The sequence below is a fragment of the Salvia miltiorrhiza genome, chromosome 7 (genome assembly GCF_028751815.1).
Source record: "Salvia miltiorrhiza cultivar Shanhuang (shh) chromosome 7, IMPLAD_Smil_shh, whole genome shotgun sequence".
Lineage (NCBI taxonomy): Eukaryota > Viridiplantae > Streptophyta > Magnoliopsida > Lamiales > Lamiaceae > Salvia > Salvia miltiorrhiza.
In genome coordinates, this window is record NC_080393.1 from 8,887,331 (window position 1) to 8,906,820 (window position 19,490).

The window sequence follows — 19,490 nt, forward strand, 5'->3', positions numbered from 1 at the left end:
TTCTAATAACGGATATGTTATTGTTTGTCTTTATGTAGATGACATGCTCATCATGGGAAGTAATTCCCGAGTGATTCAAGAAACCAAAGGCATGCTAAGTAAAAATTTTAGCATGAAAGATATGGGCTTAGCTGATGTTATCCTTGGAATTAAAATTCTAAGAAGACCTGATGGTATTACTATAACACAATCTCACTACGTTGAGAAAGTGTTAAAGAAATTCAACGCTTTTGACAAGCCAATAGCTAAGACACTATGGGAACCTAGTGTGCATTTGAGTGTACACAAGGGAGAACCTGTTGACGCGATAGAATATGCGAAGATTATTGGGAGCTTGTTGTATCTAACAAATTGCACTCGTCCCGATATAGCATGCTCGGTCAATAAGTTGGGCAGCTTTACAGCTAACCCTAGTAATGAACATTGGAAAGCTCTTGAAAGGGTTTTGAGATATTTGAAATATACTCAAAACTATGCGATTCATTATACTAGGGAGCCCTCTGTACTTGAAGGGTACTGTGATGCAAATTGGATATCTGATGCCAAAGACTCGTTTTCAACGAGCGGTTATGTATTCACTGTGGGGGGTGGTGCTGTGTCTTGGAAATCCAAGAAGCAAACATGTATTGCTAGATCGACCATGGAATCAGAATTCATAGCTTTGGATAAAGCTGGTGAAGAGGCCGAGTGGCTTAAAAATTTCCTCGAGGATATTCCATGTTGGTCGAAACCTGTGTCGTCCGTGATAATTCATTGTGATAGTCAAGCTGCTATCGGACGAGCACAAAATCATTTGTATAATGGTAAGTCGAGACATATTCGTCGACGTCATAATACCGTGAGACATCTGATCACTAGTGGAGTTATCACAATTGATTATATAAGATCAATTGATAACATAGCGGATCCTTTGACAAAAAGTATCCATCGAGATCAGATGTATAAACTGTTAGGGGGAATGGGTTTGAAGTCCACAAATTAAGGATAATCATAGTGGCAACCCAACCATGATGACTGGAGGATCCCAAGAACTTGGTTCAATGGGACAACTAAGCTATGAAAATCCGTGTGTTGAACACTCGAATTGCCTATTCCTTGTAGAACAGTGAGTGTTCGGAAACCTGCACGTGGTGAGGTTAAGTCTTTGACTTTTAATGACTCGAACTCCTCGAAGAGGACAAGTATAGCAGGATACTTGAGTTAAGAGTTACCTATGTAAGTGTGAAGTGGGGCCGCTTCGATTGAAACACTTATGAATCCAAAGGGGTGTTCCAAGGCCTGTAATGGACACAAACGTGAGAACGAATAAGGATTGAAGCAATATTGTGTCAATATTGTTGACTAAGTATACACCGAGGAGGACTAGTTCAAGGAACACAATCCACTAGGCCGCCGGTATACTCGATAATATTGACTATGGCAGGTTCAAAGCCACAAGCTACCTTTCCAAATGCAATGTTGTCTCTTAAGAGGACTGAGCTAAGTGTTTGCATACTTTCGCATACTGATTTCTCACTCATGTGGGGGATTGTTGGAAATATGGTTTTAAGCCATATCTGAAAATTATTATTTAATTAAATATTTATTATTTAATTAAAATAATTATTGGATGTTAATCTACATCTCGAGTAGATCAACGTGATATACTTGAAGTCTCAAAACCGATTTCCGATGAGTGAGATATTGTATGTCAAAGTTTGGATGTTGAAGAGGGAAAATAACATTTATGCTATGTTATCCCACATTGGAAAACATAGAGATGTTTTTCATGTATAAGAATAGCAAAGCACATGGAGTTGATAAATTGACTTGTGGGCTTGCTAGTGGGCTTGATCTAAGTACTAGCCTCGCGCGCACACACACACGCGCGTCGCCGCCGACGATCGATCGATCGATCGGACGGACGGACGGACGGACGGACGACGACGTCGTCGTCGCCGCCGCCGGACGGGCGGGCCGGGGCCAAGGACTTGGATCTTGGCAATTGGTGCTTTGGGGTGGTGTTTGGGGCCCAAACTATTTTTTGGACCAACTCCATTGGGCTTTTATTTTTTGGCCCAACAGAATTATTCTTGGCCCAATGATTGTTTTTATTCCCAAGCCCAGCCCACAACAACAGTTGACAGCAGCAGCAGAAGAAGCAGTAGCAGGACGCCAACTTCGACTTCTGCATGGCAGCTTCAATTTTTTGACTGCGACCACCGGCCACCTCTTCATCTTCAACCTTTACGGCTTCCAGCCGTCGGAGTAGAATTCAAGGTGTCGAATTCATACTTACCACATGCCTATAAATAGGCCTCTGGAAAGCTTGCAGAAGACACACCAACAAAAGAAATACTGCATTCTGCCATTTCTACACACACACTCTCTGCACAACACTTGTGCTCAGTTCTTGATCCTATTTAGTTCGCCGGAGCTCGCCGGATTGTGGTGCTACATCCGACGAGACGTAGTCGTTTTACCTTTGGGGAAGATACGCCAAACCGAAGAGCACTACCGGGAAGAGATTCATCTCGACTCGACTTTGTTTATACGTATAATTTATTTATACAGTGTATTTCAGTTGTATCAAATTATTTACTTTGTAATATATTTTCAATTATTTTGAGTCGTAATTTCTCAAAATAAATATTTTGTAATATTTCGATCGTGTACCCGGTTCTAACAAATTTTGTGAGCTATTATACTTTTATTGCTAAGCTATTGTACTTTCTATTGCATTATACTTAGTACCTGAAATTATTATGCATGCTAATTGAATTTGTTCTTATTCTCCTTCTTCTCAAGGGAAAAAAACAATACATTAATTGTGAGGGTTAGTTCTCAATAGAACCTAACCTATATATTGATATATTCATTCATCTCATTTCTTACGAAAATAAGCTTATCAATAGAACCTAACATATATATATATATATATATATTAAAATGGAAAGACCACATTTATGGTGAACAAATGAAAATGACAAAAAAATCACACTTATTGTGGACGGAGGGAGTAACTAGCTATAAATTAATCGAGTAGGAAAAAACTTGATTAATTCAATTAATTTTTTTAAATAAAAAAGGACTTAGTTATTTTATTGTATAGTTTATATTGTAGCTATATTTTTTTGTTTGTTTCGTAATTTTTTTAAATAAAAAAATATAAAAAATAAAAATAGCTAAATTTCGATAATACAGTAAAATAGAAAAAATATTTATCAAAACTTTTTTTCTTCCTATTTAGCTAATTTATAACTAACGATAAAATAATTGCATAGCATCTTTGTTCTCAAATCTACTTATAGAAACGTATATTTACCTTAAAATATCCTAGGCTTCAACTCACGCAACAATAAACTTTCCTATTCACGTGATCTCCTTTGCACTTTTGGTTTGTTGCTGCTAAAATATCTTCTTTTGTTTTCATACTCTTATTTTTTTTTTTTTTTTTGAGTCAGTTTTCATACTCTTATTTTCTTTCAAAGTTTCCTATTTCTTCCTTATTCCATAAAAAAATCTATCTTTTTGGAGGCAAAATAAATAATAAAAGAACTTTCTTTACTGCGAAGTCTGCAAATGCAAGAATTCTTAATACTATACTGTTTTGGACTAATGAATAACTTTTTACTGCAAATTCCTGATATCCGCAATTTTTATATTCACAATAATTACAGAAATATGTAATCACACTTTTTTACTATTTCCTCATTTTATTTAATAAATTTCTCATGTTCTTTTGTCAGCAAGCATACAATCAAGATTTTCAAGGGTTTCAGTTCTATGATAGTATATAAAAAGATATTTCTACACCTTGTTCAAAAACCCTTCTCGAGCAAAAGAAAGACTATCTTCTACTCCATCCCCCAACCTTATCTCCCTCCATCTCTCCTTTCTCTCTCATAAAAATCAAATCTTGATAGGTTTCTTGAAGAAACCCGTGTAAAACCAGAGCAGAGAGAGAGAGAGGAGGTAGAGAAAAATGCAAGGTGTTCTTCAATCAAAAGGGCTTCTTTCACTGCCTTCAAACCCAAGAATCAGAGCTTTCATACCGCAGCCATCACAGGGTTTAAGGTACAGATTCAGCCCATTAAACCCCTCTTTGAAACCTAATGGACCCTCGTTATCTGTTAATGGGTTCTCGAGGTTTCAAGGATTTGTGACAAAGCCTCAATTTTTTGGTCAAAAGGGTAGAAATCATCCTATCTGTAGAGCTGAAGCTGCCGCAGCTTCTGCTGATGGGCAGCCTGTATTTGGCGAGAAAGATTCATCACCTAAGTTTATGGGAATTGAGGTGGTGACACTCAAGAAAATTATCCCACTTGGGTTGATGTTTTTCTGTATTCTGTTTAATTACACAATTCTTAGGGATACAAAGGATGTTTTGGTGGTAACAGCACCAGGTTCTAGTGCTGAGATTATACCTTTCTTGAAAACATGGGTGAATTTGCCTATGGCTATTGGGTTCATGCTCTTATACACAAAATTATCCAATGTGTTGTCCAAGCAGGCCCTCTTTTATACGGTTATTCTACCGTTTATTGGATTTTTTGGGGCGTTTGGGTTCGTTCTGTATCCTCTCAGCCAGTATTTCCACCCCACAGCTCTTGCAGATAACCTTCTTAATGTTCTTGGTCCGAGGTTTCTTGGGCCTCTTGCAATTTTGAGGATTTGGAGTTTCTGTCTTTTCTATGTCATGGCTGAGCTTTGGGGAAGTGTGGTTGTCTCAGTTCTGTTTTGGGGATTTGCTAATCAGGTATTTGTTTTTTCATCATCTCAGTGTTGTTGTTTTTTGTGATTGTGTTGTTGGAATTATGCTTTGCGTACGAGGAATAAATTGATTGAGATTCTTCGTTTTAATTTGAATAATAATAAATGATTTGACTGTTAATCGTCTCTTCTTCGGAGTCCTGTTTTGCCCTGTATTTGAGATGCTAGTTCACGTGTGGATGTGAGTTGGTAAAATGATGGTTTGGGAATAGCTATTTAGATTGTTGTCTCGTAATGGCTTTGTTGGTTGTTGAAGAAGCCTGGAGAAGAACACATTTCACCGTTTTCCATGATTCGGGCGTGGTGTAATATTTTCCGTTGTTACAGGATCTGAAGAGATGTATTTTGGAATGTATTGCCATATATGTTGAATTGTCTTCTAAGAAACATATTTTTGATGACATGCTAATCAAAGCTTATCGTGTCTTTTCCCCAATGCCGTGCCTGTTGATATTTCATCTATCATCTTGATGACTCAATACTGGATTGTGTAACACACTGTTCAATGCACTGTCTTGCAGATTACTACGGTTGATGAAGCAAAGAAATTCTATCCGCTCTTTGGACTTGGTGCAAACATTGCCCTTATTTTCTCTGGTCGGACAGTGAAGTACTTCTCCCAAATGAGGCAAACCCTGGCTCCTGGTGTCGATGGATGGGCCATCTCCTTAAAGGGAATGATGAGTATTGTGGTGGCAATGGGGTTCACAATTTGTTTCCTTTATTGGTGGGTGAATAACAATGTTCAGCTTCCCGCCCGTAGTCTGAAGAAGAAGGTATTAGAAGTTGTTTTTTCTTTTTCATTTTTTGTGACTTTATGTGTGGTTTAGTTTTTCTTTCTTTGCTTTATCAACACATTTCTTTTATTAGTTCCTAATGGTGGCTTTGAAAGATTGGTTTTAGCTAACATATATTCTACATGTTTTCTAGAATTCTCTGCTCATGCTGCGGCAACGGAACGGTTTACTTCCTATAATTAGATTGTTTACGAAATTCTTGACATTAGTACATTACTAAGGTTTTAAATTATGGCTGACATTTGGAGCCTGGAAAATATCTGAATTCTGAATCAATACTATTAGAATGAATATAACCTCTATCTTTGTCTATATCAGGAGAAGCCAAAAATGGGGACAATGGAGAGCTTGAAGTTTTTGGTATCTTCAAGATATATTAGAGATCTTGCCACTTTGGTTGTAGCATATGGTATAAGCATCAACCTTGTTGAGGTTACATGGAAATCAAAACTTAAAGCCCAGGTAAACTAGGCCTTCTCAATCTGCACTCTTTCTTAGCATTTGAACTAATGATTTAATTCATTTTTTTCTTCTTTAAACTGCACAGTTCCCAACACCAAATGAATATTCATCATTTATGGGCGACTTCTCAACTGCTACTGGGATAGCAACTTTCACTATGATGCTTTTGAGCCAATGGATCTTTGGCAGATACGGTTGGGGAGTGGCAGCAACTGTTACACCTACTGTCTTGCTTCTAACCGGAGTTGGATTCTTTTCGTTGATTCTATTTGGTGCCCCTCTTGCTCCTACCCTCGCCCAATTTGGGATGACGCCACTTTTAGCAGCCGTGTACGTGGGGGCATTGCAGAACATTTTTAGTAAGAGTGCAAAGTACAGCTTGTTCGATCCGTGCAAGGAAATGGCTTACATTCCTTTGGACGAGGACACTAAGGTTTGGATTGTTTCATAAATTATTTCTTATTCTTTAATAGAAATGGAATTATGAGTATAAGCCCAAATGACGCGTTGTGAGAAATAGTACTCACAAATAAACTTGGGTTTCAGGTTAAAGGGAAGGCAGCTATCGATGTTGTATGCAATCCATTGGGGAAATCTGGAGGTGCTCTGATCCAGCAGTTCATGATCTTGAGTTTCGGATCACTAGCGAATTCAACTCCTTATCTTGGAGGGATACTTCTCGTGATTGTTCTTGCGTGGTTAGGAGCGGCAAGGTCATTAGACGGCCAATTCACTGCATTGAGAAAAGAGGAGGATCTCGAGAAGGAGCTGGAAAGAGCTGCAGTGAAGATCCCGGTCGTGTCTTCAACTGATAGCGGCAACGGCTCACTCACTGGTGAGTCGGCCCTAAATGCCACAGGAGGCGACTCGTCAGGTGCTTCATCCAAACCCTCATCTCCTCGAAGCATGTGAGTTTAGCGTTCCTTCACTCCAATAATGGGAGGAATAAGCAAAGACGCTTTAGAAAGATTGGCCAGGTTTGCATCCTCATCAAGTTAGGATTGATTTTCCATCCAGTAATTCTTATATTTAGTTATTTGTAAGATTTTGTTTTTAATCTTCTGAAATAATTAGAGCTACTTAGACATGCTACTTTACTTAAGCCCATTGGTTTAATATATAGAATGTTCACTAAATCTAGTTTTCTTGTTTTCTTTTGCCGTGGTATTTAATTGTGCATCTTAGAGTATCGTAAAGCTAGGACTTAGATAACTTGTTTTCTGCATTTGTAGTATCTATGATTTCTGAATTTCATCTTAGCACTAAACTCGTATAGTAGGGTTTTGGCCGGAGGCGATGAGGTAGCAAACGACGCCTTCATCTGAGGGTGATTGGTTGCTTCTTCGCCCGTAGCTCTAGTTTTCTTGCGCGTAGTTGGCGTTCTTGGTTTCAGATTGGTTTGCTAAGTATATATGCTCGTTTAAGTTTCAGATGAATTGGGAGTTGTTCTAGGGAATGGGGTTTTGACATAACTAATTTGAAGATGATTCTGGTTTATTTCATCCATGCGTATCTGTTTGTAACTGTGATGAGTTGTATATTTCATCTGTAACTTTTGTTAAGATTAAGATTTAGGTTTCCAAATCTCTCTATAAATTGATTAATTTTGGAGAAGAATGAATTGAAAAACATCACGATCTTCATCTATCCACAGTATTATTTTCACTTCCATTTATAACAGAATATATTGATTAATCTTGGAAAAGAATGAATTGAAAAACATCACGATTGTTTCACATTTGTAACTTCATCCGTTCACAATATTATTTTCACTTCCATTTATAGCAATAGGATTCACATAATATTTTATTTCCCTTCATAAATTTATAGTGGGATTCAAATTTGATAGTTTCAATTGACATAACTGTAACAACTTATTCATAATCTACGTAGACTTTGTGAAGAATAATGTATAAAATTATTATTGTCACCAAATCTGATAAATCTGCAAGAATGATGGTACGAATTTCCACCATCATGAATATGAATTGCATCATATACGTAGGGCATTGATGTTTGTAAAGGGGATATTGGTATGGATGTTCGCCTCACTAGAAATCCAAATGAATTCCTAATATTTTACAGTAATAAATGTGGATATCTGTCAATCTTTGAGGAATTCGTAATATTTTATTATGAATTCAAACACATTTGCGTATGAATTCATACTTGATAATTTATAACACAATTCATACATTCATTTCATACTTGTTAAATTTTAAAATTTAGACTAATCAGTATATTAATTCATAACCATATCAATAAACATTTAATGGAAGAAAATTGATTCCAAGAAACACGCATACAAATGAGTATCTTCTAGGAGGGTGAAGTTTAGATCTAATATACACAAATTCATAAATTAAAAACATCGAATTGCCACGATGGCTAGGAATTTACACCTGCAGCGGAGGGACTAGGTGTACTGATGGGATACAGTTCACACGTATTGTTGGAGATAGAAGGTTAAAAAATAAAAATAAAAAAATACGTCAAGTGTAAATTATGGCAAATCGTGACAAATCTTAATTTTCGAATTAATGGGACGCAATTTTCGGTAACATGTTGTTGGAGATGGAAGGTTAAAATTTTAATTCTTATTTTATCTTCCAATAAGAAATATGTCTGACTTGCAAAGGTTATGAATTTCTGATCCTCCACATAATTTGATCTAATGCCATTTTCACTACAATCTACAATCAATGGTCATGATTTATTCCTATTTTGTAGTCTAAAGGTTGTTTTCACCCTAGCCTTCTCCCTCCCCCCCCCACACACACACACATATATATATATATATATATATATATATATATATGATTGGGTTATGATAATACTATATTCTTAGGTTATAGTACCAAATTAGACCACATATTTTATACATGTGGCACGCTAAGATACAACATGTGGTAGAAAGCTTTCAAAGCCTTCCAAGGCAAAATCCATGTAAGGAAAAATTGGAATAAAATTTTTGGAAATTAAAAAAAATTGAATATATATATATATATATATATTATACTATATTTTTTATTATTATTTTTAGAATTTTTGAAATTGACATGGTTTTTATGCATAAATTTTGACACAAAAATATACTAATAACTTTGCACACAAAAATGTATAACATTGTACGTAAAAATACATTGCATTTTGCGTCCGATCAGATATTTCTTGCCGCTGACCCCCCGCTCTCCCACCCCACTCACCCTCATTCCTCCTGTGTGAACTTACTTTTTTTTTTTTTTTTAAGTTGACATGTTTGCATATGTTTTGTCCATAAAATTGCATAACTTTGCACAATAAAATACGTAACATTATATACAAAAATACATTGCATTTGACTAACTATATCGTCCGTGAAATGACGAGATTATCAATTTTTGAGAAAACTGATTGAAATTGTGTTAGATTCGAATTAATCGTTCCATATTTGGATTGGAGTAGTGTGATTGTGATGTACAAAGATTCGCGACGCCAGCTACTAAAGCATGGTCTATTGTTGAATAAGATACAAAGTCCATAAAAAACTTGCGACATTTTCATTTAATGCTACTTCTAATTGAGACAACATTTTGGTCCCCGATACCGCATCACAATTTTCACACCACATGCTTCTACTATTGTAATAAAACCTTGGACTTGCAAAATAATTAAATTAAATCAATTCATTTTAACTTTTACAAATGAGGTTTTTCCAATTTTTCTATCTATCGAAAATCGAAAAGATGACAGGACGCTCATATAAACTAAAATTGATCATTAGTATGGTTTGGAGGCTAACTTGGAGTAAGGCAACTCCGTTTTCCTTTAATTTAAACTCAAAAGTCGGGCTTAAATTATACTCCATAAAACTTTGCATCTATATATAAAAATAGAGAGATAATATCCAGTTTTACTCTTCGTCGTATAATAAGAAGAAATTTTATCCATATAAATAAAATTGTGAAATAGTAATTATTTTTTACTATTTTACCTTTATACGTTTATATGATTTACATAATTTTTTCGTGCAATCATTGATTTTTTTTTTTTTGTGTAAGGGTATTAAAGTTAAAAATAACTAGTTTTTTATTTTTATCTTCATGACTATAAGGCGGTGCCTCTATAAAAATATGTATAATTTACACAATGAACAATATCGCTTTAGCTGACGTTAATGTTGATATCATATTTTGATCCAGTTTAGCCTACATTAATATCAATCTTTTGGATGGTGGTAAAACTTGGACAAGCTCCAATTACAAAAATTGAATGAACCATGCAAGAGAGAGAGAGAGGGGAGAGTGGATTTTAATGCAAATATTCCATGTAACGACCTATCATGCCTTATTCTATTTTGCGTTAGATGAAAAAGAGAGGACACTGCAAACACCACACACATTATATGACAGCGACTTCTTACAATCTTATCCTTCTTACCCCAAATGCTCACACACCAATGATAACTCTTATTTCCCACTTGCCTCATCCTCTCTTCACAACTCTAACCAAACCCCAATCATCACGTATAATAATATAATTAGCATACTGCATACATAGTTTTGTAATAACAAGATAAGTCGAAGGTCTCATGCACATTCAAATTTATAGTCACGTAATCTTTAATTTTATTTGTTCAATAAAAAATCATAATACTATATAGTCCCATTATTTATCCGCCTACACAGAGCATTTCAAGTTCATCTTCTGAAAGAAAATGCAGTCGAGCCCATATTCCGGCAAGCCGGCGGATGAATGCGGGTCCGACGAGGCCTCCGCTTCCGACACCGACAATTTCGTCAAGGCTCTGACGCGAATCCGAGGGAAGGGAGTTAGGCCCGACCTCATCGGCTCAATCATCACACATTACGCTTACAAGCGCCTCCCCGACTTAGCCGGCGACGACGTTCAAAGGCAAAGCGCCGACGGCGAGGCATCATGGCGGATGAAGAGGTGCTTCATCGAGACTCTGGTCGGAATCCTGCCGCCAGAGAAAGATTCCGTCCCCTGCAGCTTCCTGTTGAGAGCGGCGCGCGTGGCCGGCGTTGTGGGAGCGGAGGCCGGGTGCCGCGAGGAGATCGAGAGGCGCGTTTCCCGGCAGCTGGATGAGGCGCCGTTGAAGGAGCTGATGATGGTAGATTCGGAGGTGGTGGTGCGGCTGGTGAGGAGGTTCATGAACGAGGAGGAAGTTTGTAGAAGCGGCGCGGCGCTTAAGAAAGTGGCTAGACTCGTTGACGGCTACCTTGCTGAAGCAGCTGTTGATCCTCATCTGACGTTGCCGCAGTTTGTTGCTCTTGCTACCGCCCTCCCCTGCCATGCACGCGCCACCGACGATGGTGTTTATCGTGCCATCGATATATACCTCAAAGTAAGCTAGCTATTACTAGATTTTTTGGGATTATTTCACCAAATCTTCATAGTGCTTTTCAGAAAATTCACTTTCATGAAAAATTCTTTATATATATATATAGTCACTGCTAGCTAGCATAAGATTCTTCCTAGAGTTAACAAGAAAAAGAGTTTTCCTGCATATATAAATGAATTATATCTGAGTTTATTATTAAGAATTAGGCCAGATGAAATATATAAAAACAGTATATTACTATTTATTAAGATGGATTGAAAACTTAAAATATTATGCTAAACCTTTTGATTCTTTTCAAAATTTAAGATAACTTACTTGATTCATATTTTATTGAAAGGAATATATAGAATAGCATAAATTATTGTGATAAATTAAAGATAAAAATAGTGAGCATTTAATTTAGTTGAAATTAATTATTAGAATTTCATTAATTTCACCTTTTTCAATAGAACATAAATCAAACAAATTAGTTGAAATTGTAGAAATTATCAAGGGCATATATAAGATATCCAAAATCACAATATGTCTTTGTGAATAATAAATTACTATGTATACTGTTTTTCTCTATTCAGGCCAATTCTAAATAGCAAACGCCCCTAAGTATATTGTCTTACTTCCCATTTGATTTAATTTGTATTCATTTTTGGGTTGTCTCATTTGATTTAGTATGTTGTTATTTTTTGGAGAATCACTTTACAGTTTACACTGACTACATTAAGGATACGTTTGATTTGAATGATAAAAAAATGAACACACATATATATATGCAGGCACATCCAGGATTGTCAAAGCAAGAGAGAAAAAGGCTGTGCATGTTGATCGAGAGCAGAAAGCTATCAACGGAGGCATGCCTCCATGCGAGTCAAAACGAGAGGCTGCCGGTGCGGGCCGTGATCCAGGTGCTGCTGTCGGAGCAGGACAAGCTGAGCAGGCACATCGAGTGGAGCGGCTCGCTGAGCCCGTTTGTGGGGCCCGACATGCGTTGCCTGTCGAAGCGCGAGGTGATGAGCCAGCAGATGGAGATGAAGAGGCTCAAGGAAGACGTAGTGATGCTGCAGAGGCAGTGCACCAGCATGGAGAGGCAGATACAAAAGCTGTTGAAGAAGAAGGGATATTTCAGCTGGAAGAAGCTCGGCGCCGCCGTCTTTAAAATTGGAGAAACGCCCAATTCGCCCATGCACTTGCCCGGACCCGGACCCACCACCTCTAACAGGTGGACCAAATCTATGCAGCTTGAAACTTAAAGACAATTCACTTGGTTAAAAAAATTTGGACCATTTCTCGATTTATGCGTGTCATCCTTGCGCAGGGGCCATGCTAATCTTCTCTGTATCGTTCCAATTTTATCGGATGTCCCCGAAGGGACAATGCTTACTGCTATCTCGTTCGCTATAAAGCTTAAATGTGTTGTTTGTATTTTCAGTGTGGGAGAAGTACTGAAGAAGAAAGAAATGAAAGTGAATTGGGCCGGGCCGGGTAGAATTCTATTGAGACTTAAGTGATTCCTTCATTTTCTTTTTGGACCCTTAATTTTCTACTCATATGGTTGAGTATAGGACAATTACAAATGGTACTTCTTTTTATTTTTTATACGTGTGTAGTTTTTTTCTTCAAAAAATATGTGTGTAGTTGTATGAAAAAAATAAAATAAAAATAAAACATGACTACAAGTATTTAGTATTTTTCCTATCTTTTATAAGAATTAATGAAAGAACAGAGTATTATCAAATGTAGTTAATAAAATAAAATAAAAATCTTATCTTCTAGATCCAGTATATGTAGTTTTTTTCTTCAAAAAATATGTGTGTAGTTGTATGAAAAAAATAAAAAAAATAAAACATGACTACAAGTATTTAGTATTTTTCCTATCTTTTATAAGAATTAATGAAAGAACAGAGTATTATCAAATGTAGTTAATAAAATAAAATAAAAATCTTATCTTCTAGATCCAGTACATGTAGGTTTTAGGATACCTAACCTTCATTCTATATATGAAGTTGATTTTTTTTTCCAAATTTTATTTCTTTATTCCTTTTTGGTGGAATCGGCAAAAATTATCGAAGAATTGAAACTGAAGATCCCCTAAAAAACAATATTATTTATTCATTTGTGATTTTATATAGTTTTACCTTTTCATTTTCCCACATTTTACCCCTACGTATATGATTTTGATATTCGAGTGACATGATAGTGATTAGTTACAAATCACGCAAAGTAATTCTAATCAGCATCTAGGCGCGAGATTCTGCACAATGGAACTGTTAGAACCGGGTACACGATCGAGATATTACAAAATATTTATTTTGAGAAATTACAACTCAAAATAATTGAAATATTACAAAGTAAATAATTTGAGAAATTACAACTCAAATAATTTGATACAACTGAAATATACTGTATAAATAAATTATACGTATAAACAAAATCGAGTCGAGATGAATCTCTTCCCGCAAGAAGATTATCGCCCCGGTAGTGCTCTTCGGTTTGGCGTATCTTCCCCAAAGGTAAAACGACTACGTCTCGGCGGATGTAGCACCACAATCCGGCGAGCTCCGGCGAACTGAATAAGGATCGAAAACTGAGCTAGAGGTGGAATGCAGAATGCAGACTATTTTGTGAGTTGTGAGTTGTGAGTTTTCAGAGTAAAAAATCTAAAGCTCACCACACACCCATATTTATAGGTGTTAAACCGAGTGTGAACGGATCGGCAGTCAACTCCGGCGGCTGCGGTAGGTGGCCGCAATCGTTGAACGCAGAAGTTGAAACAGTCAATTCCGGCGGCTGCGGTAGGTGGCCGCAATCGTTGAACGCAGAAGTTGAAACTGATTTTTCCTCTTCAACATCCAAACTTTGACATACAATATCTCACTCACCGGAAATCGGTTTTGAGACTTCAAGTATATCACGTTGATCTACTCGAGATGTAGATTAACATCCAATTATTATTTTAATTAAATAATAAATATTTAATTAAATAATAATTTTCAGATTTGGCATAAAACCATATTTCCAACAATCCCCCACATGAGTGAGAAATCAGTATGCGTATGTATGCAGACATTTAGCTCAGTCTTCTTAAGAAACAACATTGCTTTTGGAAAGGTAGCTTGTGGCTTTGAACCTGCCATAGTCAATATTATCGAGTATACCGGCGGCCTAGTGGATTGTGTTCCTTGAACTAGTCCTCCTCGGTGTATACTTAGTCAACAATATTGACACAATATTGCTTCAATCCTTATTCGTTCTCACGTTTGTGTCCATTACAGGCCTTGGAACACCTCTTTGGATTCATAAGTGTTTCAATCGAAGCGGCCCCACTTCACACTTACATAGGTGACTCTTAACTCAAGTATCCTGCTATACTTGTCCCCTTCGAGGAGTTCTAGAGTCATTAAAAGTCAAAGACTTAACCTCACCACGTGCAGGTTTCTGAACACTCACTGTTCTACAAGGAATAGGCAATTCGAGTGTTCAACACACGGATTTTCATAACTTAGTTGTCCCATTGAACCAAGTTCTTGGGATCCTCCAGTCATCATGGTTGGGTTGCCACTATGATTATCCTTAATTTGTGGACTTCAAACCCATTCCCCCTAACAGTTTATACATCTGATCTCGATGGATACTTTTTGTCAAAGGATCCGCTATGTTATCAATTGATCTTATATAATCAATTGAGATAACTCCACTAGTGATCAAATGTCTCACGGTATTATGACGTCGACGAATATGTCTCGACTTACCGTTATACAAATGGTTTTGTGCTCGTCCGATAGCAGCTTGACTATCACAATGAATTATCACGGACGACACAGGTTTCGACCAACATGGAATATCCTCGAGGAAATTTCTAAGCCACTCGGCTTCTTCACCAGCTTTATCCAAAGCTATGAATTCTGATTCCATGGTCGATCTAGCAATACATGTTTGCTTCTTGGATTTCCAAGACACAGCACCACCCCCCACAGTGAATACATAACCGCTCGTTGAAAACGAGTCTTTGGCATCAGATATCCAATTTGCATCACAGTACCCTTCAAGTACAGAGGGTTCCCTAGTATAATGAATCGCATCGTTTTGAGTATATTTCAAATATCTCAAAACCCTTTCAAGAGCTTTCCAATGTTCATTACTAGGGTTAGCTGTAAAGCTGCCCAACTTGTTGACCGAGCATGCTATATCGGGACGAGTGCAATTTGTTAGATACAACAAGCTCCCAATAATCTTCGCATATTCTATCGCGTCAACAGGTTCTCCCTTGTGTACGCTCAAATGCACACTAGGTTCCCATGGTGTCTTAGCTATTGGCTTGTCAAAAGCGTTGAATTTCTTTAACACTTTCTCAACGTAGTGAGATTGTGTTATAGTAATACCATCAGGTCTTCTTAGAATTTTAATTCCAAGGATAACATCAGCTAAGCCCATATCTTTCATGCTAAAATTTTTACTTAGCATGCCTTTGGTTTCTTGAATCACTCGGGAATTACTTCCCATGATGAGCATGTCATCTACATAAAGACAAACAATAACATATCCGTTATTAGAATTCTTAATGTAGACACATTTATCGCACTCATTGATTCTGAATCCATTTGACAACATTACACTGTCAAATTTTAAATGCCATTGAAGCGGTGCTTGCTTCAACCCATATAAAGACCTTTGAAGTTTGCATACTTTGTGCTCTTGCCCAGGTACTACAAACCCTTCAGGTTGCTTCATATATATTTCATCTTCCAACTCGCCATACAAGAACGCAGTTTTCACATCCATTTGGTGAATCTCAAGATTGTGCAAGACAGCAATAGCGAGAAGCATCCGAATAGATGTTAGTCTGGTCACAGGTGAATAGGTATCGAAGAAATCGTATCCTTCTTTCTGCCTGAAACCTTGAACGACAAGTCGGGCTTTGTACTTATCTATAGTACCATCAGATTTGTACTTCTTCTTTAGGATCCATTTGCATCCTAAAGCTTTACTTCCAGGTGGTAGATCCACTAACACCCAAGTATGATTCTGCATAATGGAATCAATCTCAATATCGATGGCTTCTTTCCAGAGAGCTGCATCTGAGCCAGACATAGCTTCTTTAATCGTCACCGGTTCGCCATCTAGCATCAAGACAACATAATCCGGTCCATAGACATTAGCTTTTCTAACTCGTTCCCCACGTCTCGGTTCTACATCCATAGGTTTAGACCTTGGTCTTTTCCTATTAGGTGGTACATGATTAGAACCCGTGGCATCATCTACTTGAGTAGAATTACTAGCTACTTCCATAGGTTTAGAACCTGTAGCATCACCATCAACTCCATCATTAGAGTTCGATGTACCTTTATCCTTGTTAGGATAGATATTTTCAAAGAATATAGCATTCCTTGATTCTATCGTTGTCCCAACATGTATATCAGGTATCTCCAATCTGTGCACTATAAAACGATAGGCACTGCTATTAAGTGCATGACCAATGAAGATACAATCCACCGTTTTAGGTCCTATTGTAACTTGCTTTGGTAAAGGCACTTCTACCTTGGCTAAACACCCCCACACTTTGAGGTATTTATACGAAGGTTTCCTTCCTTTCCATAGCTCATAGGGAGTTACATCTTTCCCTTTGAGTGGAATCTTGTTCAAGATATAGTTGGCCGTTAAGACAGCTTCCCCCCACATGTTCTGGGGTAATCCTGAACTAATCAACAAGGCATTCATCATCTCCTTAAGAGTTCGATTCTTGCGTTCAGCAACGCCGTTAGATTGTGGTGAATAAGGAGCCGTCGTTTGATGGATTATACCACTTTCGTTGCATAATTCAGCAAACGGAGCTACATATTCTCCACCTCTATCACTTCGAACCATCTTAATTCGACATCCAAGTTGATTCTCGGCTTCATTTTTGAAGTTTCTAAAAGCTTCAATAGCCTCATCTTTACTTTTCAATAAGTAAAGGTAACAATACTTTGTGCAATCGTCTATAAAGGTGATAAAGTACTTCTTGCCACCTCTAGTTTGCACGAACTTTAAATCACAAACATCGGTGTGAATAAGTTCCAATGGTTGAGTGCTCCTTTCCACCGATTTAAACGGTAACTTAGCCATTTTGGCTTCAACACAAACTTCACATTTTACTTGTGAGTTGTATTCATCAACTTTTAGTAAATTCATTTTTACTAATCTCTTTATAGCATTTAGATTAACATGTCCAAGTCTACAATGCCATAAATCAGAACACTCAATCAAGTAAGCAGAAGAGGTTGATGCATCTTTATTGATTTTAGCCTTGGCAGGCTTACAAGCTCTTACACCAAGTTTGAAAAGTCCTTCGGAGGCATAGCCTTTCCCTAGGAACTTTCCCCACTTGCGTATTACAACATAGTCAGATTTGAAAAACAATTCAAAATCCTTATTCGTAAGCCTAAAGCCCGAAATTAAATTCTTTCGGACAGTTGGAACGTGTAATACGTCTTTCAATGTGATCTCCACGCCCGACGTGAGTTGAAGAATCACATCTCCCATGCCAAGGACTTGGGATGTCCGCTCGCTAGCCTCCATTATCGTTTTGTTTTCCACTTCTTTGTAGTTGTGGAACAACTCACGATTTATGCATATATGGACGGTAGCGCCGGTGTCCACGAACCAAGCGTTCGGGTTGTCTACATGATTCACCTCGGAGATCATGGCAGCAAAGTCATCGTGGTTCCAATCGTCGAAGTCCTTCTCGACGTTGTTCACGTTGCTCTTTGCCTTGTTCCGCTTTGGCTTGCGGCAGTCTTTAGCCATGTGACCTTGTTTGTCACAATTAAAACATACACCATCAAACTTTGATGGTTGACTACCGCTTTGCTTTCCTTTACCCTTATAATTAGGGTTAGGACGACCACGTTTGTTGGAGGGACCGACTTTCTCGGTGAGATTGGCCTTTGCCTCCATCGGAGCTTTTCCCTTTTGATCACGACTTCTCACGTGATCCTCCATTTGAAGCTTGGATAACAATATCGGCACGGACATCTCCGAGCGCTCATGCTTCAAAAGGTTTTGAAATTTCCTCCAACTAGGAGGTAATTTCTCTATGATGATTGCAACGAGCAATGCATCCGCCAAGGGCATCCCTTCGGCTTGAACCTCATGTGAAAGATTTTGGAACTCTTCCACTTGGTCCATCAATGGTCGGGAGTCAACCATTTTATATTCCAACCATTTGGCAACGACATACTTGGTAGTATTCGCCTTGTCCACTTGATACTTTAGATCAAGGGCCTCCCACAATTGTTTCGCGGTTTCATGAACCTTGAAAACACGGTAGAGCCGTTCGTCCAGAGACATGAGAACGGTGTTACGGCACAAGTAGTCGCCGCGGCACCAGTTCAAATATCCGGCACGAATTTCTTGGCTCGTCTCCCCTTCACTCGGGGTTGGAGGTTTATCCTCCATCAAGAATCCGGCAAACCCCACGGTTGTGAGGTAGAATAGCATCTTTTCTTGCCAGTATTTGAAATTCTTGCCCGAGAACGTTGATGGTTTCTCGGCAAGACCAATAGTTCTTGAAGTTTGCAATGGGGCCATGGTTGACGATGAAGCCCCCATCGAGGAAAACATTGACGACGTGGTTGAACCGATGGTTGCAGAGGTGGTGGAGCCGTCCATATTGACGTCGGTGTGAGCCATTTCTCGAACGTGTATCAACGGCAGAGAAAATAATCTTCTTGCGATTGTTAGAACCGGGTACACGATCGAGATATTACAAAATATTTATTTTGAGAAATTACAACTCAAAATAATTGAAATATTACAAAGTAAATAATTTGAGAAATTACAACTCAAATAATTTGATACAACTGAAATATACTGTATAAATAAATTATACGTATAAACAAAATCGAGTCGAGATGAATCTCTTCCCGCAAGAAGATTATCGCCCCGGTAGTGCTCTTCGGTTTGGCGTATCTTCCCCAAAGGTAAAACGACTACGTCTCGGCGGATGTAGCACCACAATCCGGCGAGCTCCGGCGAACTGAATAAGGATCGAAAACTGAGCTAGAGGTGGAATGCAGAATGCAGACTATTTTGTGAGTTGTGAGTTGTGAGTTTTCAGAGTAAAAAATCTAAAGCTCACCACACACCCATATTTATAGGTGTTA

At 37.8% G+C, this 19,490-nt stretch overlaps 2 protein-coding genes and 1 non-coding gene across 3 annotated transcripts; 2 read left to right on the top strand and 1 right to left on the bottom strand.

Annotated features, from left to right (window-relative positions):
- Positions 1-3,387: 3,387 nt before the first annotated feature.
- Positions 3,388-7,147, top strand: LOC130992352 (plastidic ATP/ADP-transporter-like). The gene is made up of 5 exons (XM_057916955.1): positions 3,388-4,738; positions 5,274-5,528; positions 5,868-6,011; positions 6,097-6,444; positions 6,558-7,147. Exons 1-5 carry the CDS (start codon positions 3,965-3,967, stop codon positions 6,921-6,923), a joined length of 1,887 nt encoding a protein of 628 aa, XP_057772938.1. The 5' UTR covers positions 3,388-3,964; the 3' UTR covers positions 6,924-7,147.
- A 3,319-nt stretch (positions 7,148-10,466) lies between these two features.
- On the top strand, positions 10,467-12,947 carry LOC130992353 (root phototropism protein 3). Its single transcript, XM_057916956.1, has 2 exons — positions 10,467-11,358; positions 12,126-12,947. Exons 1-2 carry the CDS (start codon positions 10,708-10,710, stop codon positions 12,597-12,599), a joined length of 1,125 nt encoding a protein of 374 aa, XP_057772939.1. The 5' UTR covers positions 10,467-10,707; the 3' UTR covers positions 12,600-12,947.
- LOC130996467 (U6 spliceosomal RNA) lies at positions 12,619-12,721 on the bottom strand. The gene has a single exon (XR_009092638.1). It is a non-coding gene; the product is annotated as a U6 spliceosomal RNA (small nuclear RNA).
- Positions 12,948-19,490: the final 6,543 nt, after the last annotated feature.